Raw genomic sequence first — 14,334 nt, 5'->3', positions numbered from 1 at the left:
TTTTGGTGGTTGTTGCAGATAAAATCATAAACATTATATGCCTACACAATGTAATAATTTGGGGTGTGTGTGTGTAGGAGCACTATGAGGCAGTGATGCGGCGCACTATGGAGCGCAGTCAGAGACTGGAGCAGAGACAGAAGAGGTGGTCTTGGGGAGGCCTCACTGACTCAGACCAGAAAAATGGTATGTGCAGTATAGCCATGTTTCTTGTGGTTTCTCAAAATGCTTTCATTTTACACTTCCTCCTTCTAATGCTGTCTTTTCACAGATAGCAGTTGTAATCGTATACAGTAGTTGGTTTTAATTAATTTCCAGGTAAAACATTAAGGCCAAGTTATTTATTGTTTAGGCTCATCAGCCCGTAAAACCTTACTTCACATCTCAGATGTCCAGTTTCAGTGTAACAGCTTTTTTGACAGCTGCACATACTTTCACACGCATAGTGCATGAAAGGTTTGATTTTTGATAGATCTGGTATTACTCTTGGCATTTCATGAAATATTTTTTCCTGGCACTGAAAAATGTATATTATATAATACATTATAACTTAAATAAATATAAAACTTATACTTAATGCTTTGACTGGAAATTGAATAAATGGATGTGTGATCTGACTTTTGCACAATACTGTAAAATACATAATGAACCAGCATCATTTTTAATCCCCAGGCTTGAGATATGATGTCTCCTGTAAAGAGCTTTGAATAACCTCAAATCACTTTGGGTTATTTTGTCCATGACGCATATGTTGTCATCCCCCCCCTTTTAATATTGTGATGTGATGTGTTGTTAAGGTCTGAATAGTAAAAAACAGTGATATTTTTTTTTTTTTTTTTTTTTTGTGTGTGTTTGTGTAAGGAGTGGGCAGTATACTGATATACCATTCTCTCATGATGTGAGTTTTGCTGTACTATGGATACAGCAATAAGCCCTGACACAGTCAACCATAAACAGCACTGCCCCTGAGACAAACTAAACATGTACATGAACAGCTTAAACTTTTATAAACTCAACAAAATGGTCTTTTAGACAAAACTGCACCCCGCTCCTACATTACTCAGTATAGACTTATGTGGGCGCAAGCACAAAGCATGTGTTTTCAGGTGCATGCCACGTACATGAAGCATATAAACATTGGTCATTCACACAGCATTTGTGCTGCTGAGCAGAACAAGAAGTTGTACAGATGTACTTTTACAAAACTAATAAACATCTGTCACTTTGCTCAAATAAAAATGTAATTCTTAAAAGTGCACTAGACATTTGTTCACCCCGGGCAGCATTCTGATTGGGCAGTTGTTTCAAGCTTTATGGACCAGGAAACTGTTAAGCACAACAAAGAGTAACGAATTAGTTGGTAAAACCCATCAGGCTATGTGGTAGGCTTAATGTGATGAACATAAGTCCAGAAGAGTGAGCTGTCTTTGCTAGATAAAGTGAACACTGAAACGGTATTTTAGACACCAAATACAAGGTTGAAAATGGAGTTGAGAATAAAAGAAAAGGTCAAATGAAAATGACTAAAAGCCTCTTTCATAATGGCAACAGTGGTAGTGGTAGTACTAGTAATAACAATAATTATTTTTCAGTGTTTTGTTAGTCATTTGTTACTGTTTTTTGGATATTGTGATACATTGTTATTGTCTGAATTATGGAAAATATTCTCTAGAGAGAGAGAGAGAGAGAGTGTATGTGTTTTTTATATATATATATATATATATATATATATATATATATATATATAAAATGAGCCTTATCGTGTTGGTTTAGTTTGACTTCCGTAATGTTGCTGTAGATGAGACACCTCCCTGATGCTTTTCCATCTCTCTTGCTCCCTGCGGAAAGTGTCCATATCCCATAGCAACCTGTCTGTTCCTGCCCCTCCCACAGGCGAAAGTGACAGCGGCCCTGCCTCTTCTCCAATCACTGTAGTAATCTCTCCTGCCTCACCAGTCTCCAAGCCACCCAGGAGCCAGGTGCCACAAGGTGGTCAATATTTGCTTGCTTGCCCATAGTGGCACAGCTTGGTACAAACTGGCACTGTCTCCTCTCCCCCTTTGCTCTTGCACTCACTACTATCTGGCTGGATCTGTGTGCCTTGTGTTCACAAGAGGAAATTCACAGACGGTGTCCCTTTATCTCTCACTCATTCCTTTATTCTCCTGTTACACTCACTGAAGGTAAAGTTTTTTCCATGAAGAGGGGTCACTTGGTCTGTCCCTAGAAGGAAAAAGAAGAAGCACATTTTGCCTGTTTGCATGCTCATGTTGAAAGATGACCATGCCCTTAAATAGTCTTTATTGTTTTTCATCTTTTTTCAGATCTAACAAACTAACTCTTTGCTGAATTGGCTTGGCTTTGGTTTGGCATTTAACATTCTAGTTTCAAGAGCGATGCATCTTTCTGGAGCTCTAATGCTGTGTTTACATCATGACATAAGATGGTCGACAGCAGCCCAGACATGGTCATGTTTTTAATGGAGCAATGACAGAATATTCAGCTGATGGCAACAGCAGCATAATGAAGCGGGCCATGGGATTTCATCAAGAGTTTAGTTTTCCCATGTTTTGTCATTGGCTGCAGCAGTGAAATTTTATTTATTTTTTTTTTTTCTCTCCCATGCCCCATAGGAGCTATAGACATCTAATGTCTCATTGTTGAATTCCAGGCACACCAGTATTATACAACAATTTAAGCGTACAGAATTCTTTTTTTTTTTTTTTCCTTCAACATTTTAAATAAACCAGCAACACCCGTAAACCCTCCTCTGATAAACTTCCATTTTCATCTGTGATGGTGGCAGCGTTTCCATGGCTGCATGCCTTCAATGGGGCAGTCGTGGGCTGGAGGTTAAGGATCCAGCCCTGTGACTGTAAGGTTGCCGGTTCGATCCCCTTGGCTGACAGTCCATGACTGAAGTGCCCTTGAGCAAGGCACCTCACCCCCAATTGCTCCCTGTGCGCTGTGGATAGGGCTGCCCACTGCTCCCGGCAAGTGTGCTCACTGCCCCCTAGTGTGTGTGTTCACTAGTGTGCCTGTATGTGGGTATTTCACTGCACGGATGGGTTAAATGCAGAGGTCTAATTTCACAGTGTGCAAACGGTTGTAAAATTCAATTCAATGGTCGTGTATCGCTATGAGACAATGGAACATTTTTCTGACCGCCAACATGTAAACGCAGCATAAGACCAAAAGTAACACTGACAGTAATGCATTGAATTTTTATTGCTCTTAAAGTTGCTCTGAAGTGTAACGTTCTACAGCTGCAAGGGATGCTTGTGTTTTAAACAAATATCTTCCAGCTCTTCTTTTGTCATGCATTTTGGCTTGCTCTTCAGCTGAAGTCAATTTGTTGTGTTTGGAAATTATATTCTATCTCAGTCAAATCTACTGTGTGCCTCTGGTGTCCTAACCTTTCTTAGATTTTTTATGTTTACAACTATAACTTGGCTCCCTATCCCATCCCACCCGTAAGATCCTGTGTAATGTGTAATCCTCTAACTCCATTACCCCGGTCTGTGTGTATGTCGACATTCCCTGTAGACAAGCGTTCCACTTCCACCACAAACCTGAAGCAGCAGGCCGATTCGGCCATCAGCAAGCGCCTCTCTTCCTCCTCTGCCACCCTCCTGAACTCTCCAGACAAAAGTAAGTGTCCCTCTCTTCATGTTCGTCACTCGCCCTGCCCATATCTCACACACCCTACCCCCACACCCTGTTATTGTTTGTTCACCTCCTCTCTCTCCTTCATCCAGGATGTGTGATGTTCTCTGTATTATTCACTGACAACCAGAAATGCCTGGTAAAGCAACCTTTGCAATTGCCAATCCTGCATATACCTGAATCAGATTGTATTACCTGACTCTTTTAAATGTGATCTGTCTGGAACCTAATCACAGAGGAAAGCCACGTATGGCTCTCTTACAGTGTTATTCTAAACTTAATGATTTTAATCAGGATTTGAGTGGGGTATCAACTGTTTTTTATCCCACCACAGCAGAATGGGTGTGCCAGTGATTTGTGTGCTAGTGCTGTTTTTCTCCACAGCTTAATTTCCTCTAAAGTGATCATTCAACAGTGGCTCAGCTGATTTCACCCACTGTTTGTGTTGGGTTCATCATTTTGTTTCCTTCCTCTCAGAACACTAAAATAATTCTAAAGCAAGCTCTGTATTGAACTTTGGTTTTCAAAAAGCACCACCTAAATCATAATACTTCAGAGAACAAAATTTTTCCCTTTCTTTGGTACTAAAATAAATATGTAATTTATACTCTATGTACTTGTGACTGCCTTCCATTATTAAACTAGTTCTTATTTTAATGGAAAAGCTTGCAAATTTGATTCACTGAAAATGTGTCTTCAACAGATGGTAGTTATAATGCTGGAAAGGTGAAAAAATTCTGTATAAAATTAATTTGTTATACCAGCAGAGGTAAAATACTTTGATCTTTTGGTTGAACAAAGACATTTAAATGCAGTATTTCCTATTTTAAGGTCTCTGTTTCAGGTTGTGAGCTCTCTTTTGTCTCATAGGTGCTAAGCGGAGGAGTTCTTCTTTGAACCGGTTGCCTAGCAATGCCTCTCAGGCCTCTAAGGAAGTGCATAAGCAGACTCAGGTGGAACAGACAGGTGCTGAGCCCCCCTCCCTCACTGGTCCCTATGACAACCTTGCTGCTTCTTTGGCACTCTTATTTACTCAAACTGCTTTAGATTCAAAGTGTTGAAGATGTGCAGTTGTATTCAAGTCGGAACAGGAGCCAGAACACATTACATTTTTCAAATTTTGGTCGAGATTGAACTTGAGATTGAGCTGAAATTAACCTTTTAGAGGTTTAACTGAAAAAAGGCTGGTGTTGATACTCATGTGAACGGCCAGTTGCCGACATTTAGAGCTTTTTTTTTTTTTTTATTGAACTCATCTTGCTAATGTTTATCTGTGTTCTTTGGTAAGCAAATATGCCTAGTGTAAAGCAGATTGTAATTGAATATTTCTAGAAAGGTATCTGTCATTGTTAACAGGGCTCACCACAGGCTAGGCATTAGACGACTCACCACAGCATTAAGCCACATCTCATCAGCAACTGGTTTAATTCCCACATTGAATTTCATAATTCCTATTGATCTCTTTCAACCCTGTGCATGGTAATAAGAAGCTTGAGGAGCTGACGTCCCTAAATTTATCATTCCTGAAACATGCTGTATACTTGTTAACTGATTTTTGCATTCTGGCATAAATTACATTCATATACTTGGAGGACACGAGACAGTGTTCCTTGGTAGGCTGTAACTATGCCCTGTCCGTGTGTCCTTAGGCCCCACCCTGACGAAACGGAGCTCTTCCCTCTCCCGAGTAGGGTGTAGGGTCCCACCTAATGCCAAACCAGAGAAAACCTCACCCAGTGATCCAGGTGGTTTGTCCTGTGGTGGACTTTTTGTATGTGCACGTGTGCCACTCCGTAATAACAATTATGCATCCGCTGCATTAACTTGCCTGCTCTGCTCTGCTCGTGTTTGTTACATTTGAAATGCGATGTCACTGTCACTAACCCCCAAAGCAAACAACACAGCATCTGTGGTTGATGCACTACATGACATGGCTCCATTGGCTCCAGTTGGTTCCATTGCTTTCAGCTTGCAGTGTGCCAAAGAAGGGCATTCCTTTTTTTTTTTTTTTTTCTTCTTTTTTTTTTTTTTTTTTTTTTTTTTAATAAAGTTGATGTTCTTAATACTGATCACATTTCTCTCCTGCATCTGAGCCTTTTCCAGCTAGCAAGTAACAAGCTCTCTCCTCTTATGCTCCTTTTTCTTGAAAGGCCATATGGATCTGTTGCTGTCTTTCCATTTTTCTGTCCAGCCCAGAACCTTACTGTACTGGTCACACAGTGGATACTTACTGCTGATGCCGTAACTCATTTCTTCTTCCTTCTCAAAATATCTCTCCCCGTGTCATTGATGGAGGAATGGAGCTTTTGTCTGCTAATACAATGTTCTGTTTGTTTATGTGAACGCCACGTTGTTTTCTCTTCTCAATGATGTTATCTGCAGTTTGTGCCTGTGTGTGTGAAAGAGTAGGAGAGAGAGATCTTGTGCACCACTGCTTTTCCCTTTAAAGAAGAAGCGACTCCTGTGTGCCTTCAGGGAGAGAAACTCCCAGCTTCTGTAAACCCAGTGAACAAGATATTCTTAGTAATAATCCATTTGCTGTTCTGTGCTTTTGACCAAGTCTGGTTCATGTGATGGATTGGTAGTGTTCCCCACTGAGCATGTTCTCATTGAAAATGGACATCTTCTTATCCTCTTCGGTCACCCTGCAGAGAAAAGCTCCTTATTTAAGAGGGCTATCCTAGAAGTCACATTATTAGAGCCCCACTAATTACCTTCAACCCTGTTCAGTTTCATACCAGCTGATCAGAACTCTGCTACTAAACCACCAAAGCCAGCAAACCACAGTATGCCTGTTATACCAAGCAGCTAGTGGCCCTCTGTTTTCATGTACCAAAGGAAATGGGGAGAAAAACAGACCATTCAAAACAATTGTACTCAGCTTTCACCTTTATTTTTCTGTTTTTTCCTTCCTGGGTAACTGTAGCTCTAAACAGCCCCAAGGGATATGACTCCTTGATCTCATGACTGCAAGAGCTCTTTGTCTCTACTGTAAGATCAATATTCTCTTTTTCATTACAAACAGCTCTGCCACAGATTATCAAGCTGTGTTCTCATCAGCTCACTAACAGCACTTATCCGAGTTGTGCAGTAGAGACCAGACTTAAGTTAAATGTATATGGATATAGTACTACTATCAACAAGAAGGGCTGGGTTATCTTGAGCATGCAAACGGCCTACCGAAAGATCAGTGCTAAGCATTTGACCCATGCCTGGCTCTCAAAGAGCTCTTGCACAGTTGCCATTTGGTTTCTGCCACGAGCGCTTGCCTTCATGTGTATCTTTATTGCCCCTTTCATCCCTCTAGCCAGCTGAAGCTCACTTTGGCTCCATTAGCACCATCCGGTGCTTTAGGACTTCAGCACAATCACTCTTTGTTTCTCATGTTGATTCTTCCTTACTGTTTTGAAATCTATTGGTTGCCCTGTGTCATTCCCTTCCCCTCCACCCCTCCCCTCCATGACCACTCAACTTTTGTGTTTGTCCTTCAAACCCTCTGTCTTTTTTCTTTTTTTTTTCTTTTTGTATGCTCTGTTTTTTGGGCGTTGGCATGCTGTGTGTGCGTGTATAGCACGTCGCTCCTTGACCAGTCCCGTGGACAGCGGTGTCCTCAGCCGTCTCCTCACCCCCACCCAGGCCTCTCTAGCTAGGAGCAAGAGCGCAGCAGCCCTCTCAGCCGAAGGAGCAGATGTCCCAGGTAACATAGAGAAACAGCCCTTGAGACAGAGATAGAAGGGCCTAGTCGAGGCTTTACTGGACCCATCCGCTTGTGTGAAGATCAGTGGGTGTAGTTGGATGTCCTGTGGTGTTCTCTGGGCCATAAAGCAAATTGATGAAATATGCATGGATACTCCATTTTAGATTCCTGTTTATCCCTTAGTGAAAACTTTGTCAAAGTAATATAGCACTAAATCAGCAGTTGGGCAAAAATCAGATGCGTGTGTGTGTGTGTGTGTATGTATGTATGTATGTATATATATATATATATATATATATATATATATATATATATATATATATAAACAATACATTCTGTTCATTTTAATGCACCAGTGAATTTTAATGCACCAGTGATGTCCAAGCTCAACTGTATCTTGGCTTGTCAGCTGCATTTGGATAAGGGTAAAATTGTGTGAATTAGAATATTGTAGAGTATTTGTTTTCATCAGTGCAGTTTTCAAACTAAGTTACAATGTAATGATAATTGGTTTCTTAGAATAATTTGCCTACTTCTATTATCCACTGTCCACTGTGTGGAGTCTCCTGCAACGTGTGTGGTTGTGTGCGTTTTAGTCACACAGCACACACTGAGGGATCTACAGTAAGCTGATTTAGCTGAGCTGTGCGTGTGAGGGACTGTGTGCAGGGAGGGTTAGCTTTGGATAGTGTTGTTACCACTTGCTGCTGTAGTTACGCTAATCCCAACAGGGCTGCTACCTCATTGCCGCCGCACCTCAGGCCGTCACCCCCACCCCCCCCCCCCCCCCCCCCCCCCCCCCAAAAGAAAAACTTCAACATCAGTTGTCAATCACAATTTGTCTTATTTCAGTTTTTTTTACATAGTAATTAAAATTATTTATTTGGAGTGTCTAGTTCTGTTCCTGGAAGGCCAGTGTCCAGCATAGAGTGGTTAATTCCCTGCTCTGACAAACCTACTGAAGTGGACAGCACTAATTACAGGTGTGAACAAGCTATATGGTGTCTCAGAGGCTCGTTGTGATCCAATCTCTCAAACAACCTCCAGATGTGCTTAGAGATGTCTGTGACCACATAACGTTTGCAGTGTAAACACTAGACTATCCCAAAGCTTCCTGACTGCCTTAATCAACAGCGTCATCATAGCGGAAACAAAACCTGCTGGAAAGCTTATGTTTTCATCATGTTTGTTTACAAGTTGCATCAGCAGTCTATGCATTCTCAACAGAGGTAACAGCCTGTACATGCAGCAAAAGCAAAGCGGCTGTATGTCGTCCTGACCGCTTATGATTGGATTACTCTAGATGCATGTTGATAGGGCCTAAGTTCAATGAGATGTGTTGAAGCAGAGAAATCGCCAAACTCTGCTGGACTGAGGCCCATCTTGTTGGAGTCAATCGGTTAATTGCTATAGTGAACGTGAATGAGAGAAAATATGGCTACTATGGCTAACCCACCCTTGGTATTCATAATCATTATTATGTAAGTAGGATTTGAGGGCATTGTCACAGCTGCCTGAAATAGGGAGATGACATGAATCAGCAACATCTTATGGATCAGTTACGTTTGGGTGCTTATCTCTTGTTCATAACAGTCAGAGTTAATTACCAGCAGTGAGGATTAGTTGAGGAATCCCTCCCATCACAGCTTTCCCACATGGATGTGTGCACTGCTCTCTTTACCTCAGCTTACCTCAGCCCTCTCTCTGCCTCTGTGTTGACAAATGTGTTTCCCGCTCTTCACCAAATCAAGCTGTGTGTGCTGGTACTAGTTCAAGCAAATAATCCCTCTGATTTTGATTCCCTGTTCATGCTGAAATGAGGCTTTACCCATTTCACTGAGGCCTGTGGCCAGGAGCAGCAGCAAAAACAGAGGCAGGAGAATTCTGTCTGATGTGATGTCCCCTCAAAAACTACATGCACAGACAGGCTAATCACTAACATCACACACAAGCATTTTATTATAAAGTGTTTGTCCAAAATATGGTGTTCAGGTGTGTATGTGCGTGTGTGTGTGTGTGTGTGTGTGTGTGTGTGTGTGTGTGTGTGTGTGTGTGTGTGTGTGTGCGCTTGACTGCTTGGGGACTGGTGCGACAAGATCAGGATTTAGCTTTGGTGATGTTGCTGTTTGGTGCACTAGGTGTCCAGTGAATGTTTTGTCCAGCAGCTGCTAATTACCTGATTGTGTTGGGATGAGAGTGCATCTTTCTATCTCTTTTTCTCTCTCACTTATCTTCCCCCACCCTTTCCTTTTGCAAATTTGCAAAAAATGCACGTGAAAATACCTAGATGACAAAAGTTTGAAAAAATGCCTAAATATCAAAAGAGAAGGTTTTTATGCTTGAGTGAATTTTTAAAAGCTGTTTTTCAGTTAAGGTGAAATATAAAAAACGTTGATATTTCGAATAAGTGTTTACACTTTACCCATTACCTCTGAACTGCCAAGGCTAGAACCATGTGCAGTTCACGGAAGTCAAAACTGCTATGCTGTAATGTGTTTTTGAAAATTTGCTTAAATTTGCAAAAAGGTTTGAATGGAAATCCTGCATATCTCTCTCTGTCTCTCTCTCTGTCTCTCTCTCTGTCTCTCTCTCTCTGTCTCTCTCTCTCTCTCTGTCTCTCTGTCTCTCTCTCTCTCTCTCTCTCTCTCTCTCTCTCTCTCTCTCTCTCTGTCTCTCTTTATTTATTTATTTATTTATTTATATATATATATATATATATATATATATATATATATATATATATATATATATATAGGGTTTTTTTTTTTCTTCTTCTTCACATCCAGCCTCAGCCTCCCAAGCTCATCATTGCTCGCTCCTGAATCAGCAAACCCTCATCCAGTCAGAAATCTAACATCTTGTGACATGTTTTGTGCTCTTATCATCCCCATCCTTTCTTTCCTTCTTGCCTCTTTTCTACCATACTCTCTGCCTTGCTCACTCCACTGACCCCACTGCTCGTGGCCTCCTCTCCGTGCTCTGCCCGCCCTGTGCTCCGCTGACCATATCCTTTACCAGAGTCTCACCTGTGTCCTCGCTCAGTGTCGGCCAGCCCGCTGCAGCCCATACCCCGCGGACCCTTGCGCAGCCGCAGCACCGACCGCCAGAAAGGCCCCCCGAACTCCGCTTCAGCCGATGCCATCTCAAGCATGACTCAGGTGAGTGAGCAGCAATATGACATCAATGTTTGCTTGTATTGAGTCCTGTTCAAACTGGATTAGTTTTACTTGGGGAAGTGTTGTAATGTTTGTAGATTTTTGCAAGTCTGACAGTAATAAAGCCAGGGTTTCTGCTAAGTGAATAACGAAACCAACTGATAAACAAAATTAAGCATGAATTGTTTATCATCACACCTTTTGCTGACATGAATATCTGGGCTCTCTCTATAGTCAAATCCTTTACAAAATCTCTCTTGGTAAAATTTATCCAGTTTGAACAATGCTTTAGATTTAACCATGGTTGAACCATGGTTGAACCATGGTGGTTGAGCTGAAGGGTAATCTTTTGATTTGTGTTTCCAGTAAGACATTCACACAAACCAAACTCCATGTTTTTGGGTGTTTATGCTCACATGCAAAAATAGCTTTTTCATTGAAAGCATATTAGCCCAGAGAATTTTTTAAATACTCCTCTGACAAAAATAGACAGTAGGTAGGTGTGTCATTATAATACTCCCTGTTTGTGACACAGCCTTTTTTGCAACTCAAATAGTAAGCCTGGTTGTCATGTACCTTCCAGCTCAGTTACTAGGATTGGAGACCTAATGACAGCATGGGCCCCAGGCATTCCATTTACTCTGATGTCTTAAGGCCATACACTTTTATTAATTCTTAGGTCCAGATAAATGAGGATCATATGGGATTGTCTAAGTGTGCTGAACATTGAAGAAGCCGTATGAGGTTATTTCATAAGCCGGATGAGGTTAAAGGAACTTACAGATTAAAGGCAAGAGAGCTATCATTCCCATTCTACCTGGAATTAAATACATTAAAATAATACTCTGATAGCAGAAGTTTATGTGCACACATCCGCTTTGATTTGCTTTGCAAAGCAGCCAGGTCATTCAGCTCTGATGCTAATCGTGGTGCTGGGTGCTGTCCTTTCTGGCTGGCTTTATCTGATAGCAGCTGGAGCATGTTGTGACAGGCAGAGGAAACATTAAGAAGTCTCTCTTTGCTCTCTGATATGTTTGACCTTTATGAATTAACACACACAAGTACTGCCTACCTCAACAGAACAATACGAAGTCCCATTAAACTACAAACTGTTTCAAGAGTATGTTCTTGATTTTCTCAAAATTAAATGTCAGACTTCTAGAATAAAAATTAAATTACATAGGGATGAAAAAGCACATGCACCAAATTAAGCAACTGCATGGATGCAGATGTCATAATGATAGGCTGGGACCACGCTGGTCTGAACGGACAAAGTAGGTCATTGTGCAGATAATAGCCAGACAAGCATCAATGGACAAAGCAGAAACCGCTAGCTGAATGCACAACTGGACAGGTCACACTACTGCTGATGCCATGAATCCCGAACAGAGCAAGATTAATTGTTTGTCAGATTTCCTCTCTGAGTAGTTTCCCACCGTTTATCAGATAATTAACTTTGATTTATTTAAAAGTAGGGTTGAATGATATGGCAAAAGTAGGATATCATGATACAGTCATGACACGTCACAGACACAATGCACTAATAGTGCCACATTTAAGAACGGCAATGAATAAAGTGATTTTAGTGGTTTCTTAGACTGTATTAATTAAATTAAACAGGACTGATTCTGTAATCTATTTAATGAAACATTGTCAGTTTGTGTTCTTTAAGTGACAATATGCTCATAAATGTATTCACATGTATCATAACATTTATTATGGTAGTGATAAAATATTATATTGCTCATCTCTGTTTCAGACCAATATAGTAAAAGGGAAGCACTGTATATATGTGCACTTCCCAGTCAGTTCCCAAATGACAAAGAAAATCTTCTACTCTCTTGAGGCTCTTCTGACCTCATTTGTCCAGCCATCTCATGAGAATCATCAGTCAACTCACTGCCCACTTTCTAAAGTGCTAATGCACAGTTACAGTGAGATGGCCTGTGAGGAACTGGAAGTGAAATTGTGATCACTGTAGCCTTACGAAATGGCTACTTCACTGATTCAGTCTGACACACAGCTAATAGTCCTTGCCTACTTTTAGTAAATGCTGATGCGATATATGCATGTATTTAGGAAGGCCTACAGTAAAGACGTGATGGAGAGTGATCACTTATGCTTGATTTAAAGAATATCCATTTTCATCTTCAGTTATTTTCACTTTGGTATATGTTGAGGGAAAATTATTTAGAATTAAAGTTGTACTTGAGGCAGTTATTTTAACTAACCAAATGCCAATAGCTAGGGAGAAACATTCCTGTTAGAACGTATTAGCGGCTGTAATCTATGTACCTTTGCCCCATTGCCATTTGAGCAACCCTGGCAGTACGTGAGCTATACAATATAAATAGATTGATCTTGGTCAGCCACCTTCAGCTTCTCCGCATTAAACCTCAGCTGAACACTGACAGGAAAAACTGTTTGGTACTACAACAAATTAAGCAGCAGTTGTTTGTTAAATCAACTTGTGTACTGAAAAGTAACACCAGCAGCTTTGGTTTTTCTTTCAAATGCTTAGTGTTTTAACTTACATTGAAGCATTTTGAGAAGCAATGTGTGGCAGTGATGTATTACATGAATATTCTTTATTCCCAAGCTCTTCTAAACAGTCTGTTCTGGTTCTGTCTTATCTCCTTTGTCTCTTTTTATGTGTGTAACTTTGTCTGCATGTGTAAGCAGAAAGCTGAGAAGGACAAGCATTTCGCTTCACCAGGAGGGAAACGTCCTTCTTCACCTTCAACCATCCCCAGTCGCAATCGCTCCCCATCCCCAGGCCTGTCTGCCACCAGCACCGCCAAGAGAACACCCTCCCCTGGAGCAGCAAAGTAAGAGCGAGCCTAGTAACACATTATGTTTATGTTTGTTTATATATATATATGCACTTATCACTTATGTGATCACTAATCCAAACTTTCATTCTAGTGCAGTTATTCAGTGGGGAAAAATCCCACATTAAGATGAAATTCTTTTACATTAAATTATCTGTGCAACAATTATTGGCACCACTGATGTTAATACTTTGTATAACCCCCTTTTGCCAACAAGACAGCACTTAATCTTCTCCCATAACATTTCACAAGTTGGGAGAATACAGAGAGAGGGATCTTCGACCATTCCTCTTTGCACATTCTCTCTAATTCGTCCAGAGTCCTCTCCTGTGCGCTCTCCTCTTCAGCTCACTCCACAGGTTTTTAATTGGGGAAGAGAAACAGGCCCACAGCATCACCGATCCTCCCCCATACTTCACAGTGCGCATGAGGTGCTTTACCATATACTCATCTTTTGTGTTACGCCAGACCCACTTAGAGTATTTGTTGCCAAAAAGCTCTATCTTGGTCTAGTCTGACCAAAGCACATGGTCCCAGTTGAAGTCCCAGTACCACATAGCGAACTCCAGACATTTACCTTTATGCTTGTAAGTGAGAAAAGGCTTTTTCCTTGCAGCCTCCCAGACAGCTTGTTGGCATGTAGATAGCGCCTGATGGTTGTTATGGAGAATTTGACCCCAAGATGCTACTCTTTGATGCAATTCTCTAACAGTGAGCTTTAGAGAACTTTTTACTTACCATCCTCCTCACTGTGTGTGGTGGCAAGATAAACTTGTGTCCTCGCCCAGGCTTGTTTGCCACTGTTCCAGTTGTTTTAAACTTCTTGATGATTCCTCTGTCTATAGATATGGGCAGGTGTAGGCAAGTGGCTATTTTCTTCTAGCCATTGCCTGACTAATGAAGGTCGACACACATCTGCCTTACTTGAATGGTGTGTTCTCTTGTCTTTCCCATGTTGAAGAGTGGATAAGAGAAATAGGCCTCT

At 41.1% G+C, this 14,334-nt stretch overlaps 1 protein-coding gene across 13 annotated transcripts in view; it reads left to right on the top strand.

Moving 5' to 3' along the window:
* The window catches only part of map7d3 (MAP7 domain containing 3), a 39,645-nt gene that overhangs the window by 17,434 nt on the left and 7,877 nt on the right, over positions 1-14,334 (top strand). The window contains exons 5-12 of one of the 13 annotated variants that reach the window (XM_017707084.1): positions 78-186; positions 1,894-1,989; positions 3,547-3,651; positions 4,537-4,632; positions 5,316-5,411; positions 7,238-7,363; positions 10,406-10,521; positions 13,201-13,346. In XM_017707084.1, coding sequence (XP_017562573.1) covers positions 78-186; positions 1,894-1,989; positions 3,547-3,651; positions 4,537-4,632; positions 5,316-5,411; positions 7,238-7,363; positions 10,406-10,521; positions 13,201-13,346 — 890 coding nt within the window. Of the gene's footprint in view, positions 1-77; positions 187-1,893; positions 1,990-3,546; positions 3,652-4,536; positions 4,633-5,315; positions 5,412-7,237; positions 7,364-10,381; positions 10,522-13,200; positions 13,347-14,334 lie in introns of all 13 variants that reach the window. The other 12 variants (XM_017707083.1, XM_017707086.1, XM_017707088.1 and 9 more) reach the window with 12 other exon arrangements.

The sequence above is a fragment of the Pygocentrus nattereri genome, chromosome 8, assembly GCF_015220715.1.
Source record: "Pygocentrus nattereri isolate fPygNat1 chromosome 8, fPygNat1.pri, whole genome shotgun sequence".
Lineage (NCBI taxonomy): Eukaryota > Metazoa > Chordata > Actinopteri > Characiformes > Serrasalmidae > Pygocentrus > Pygocentrus nattereri.
This window is presented reverse-complemented; position numbering and strand designations above follow the sequence as displayed.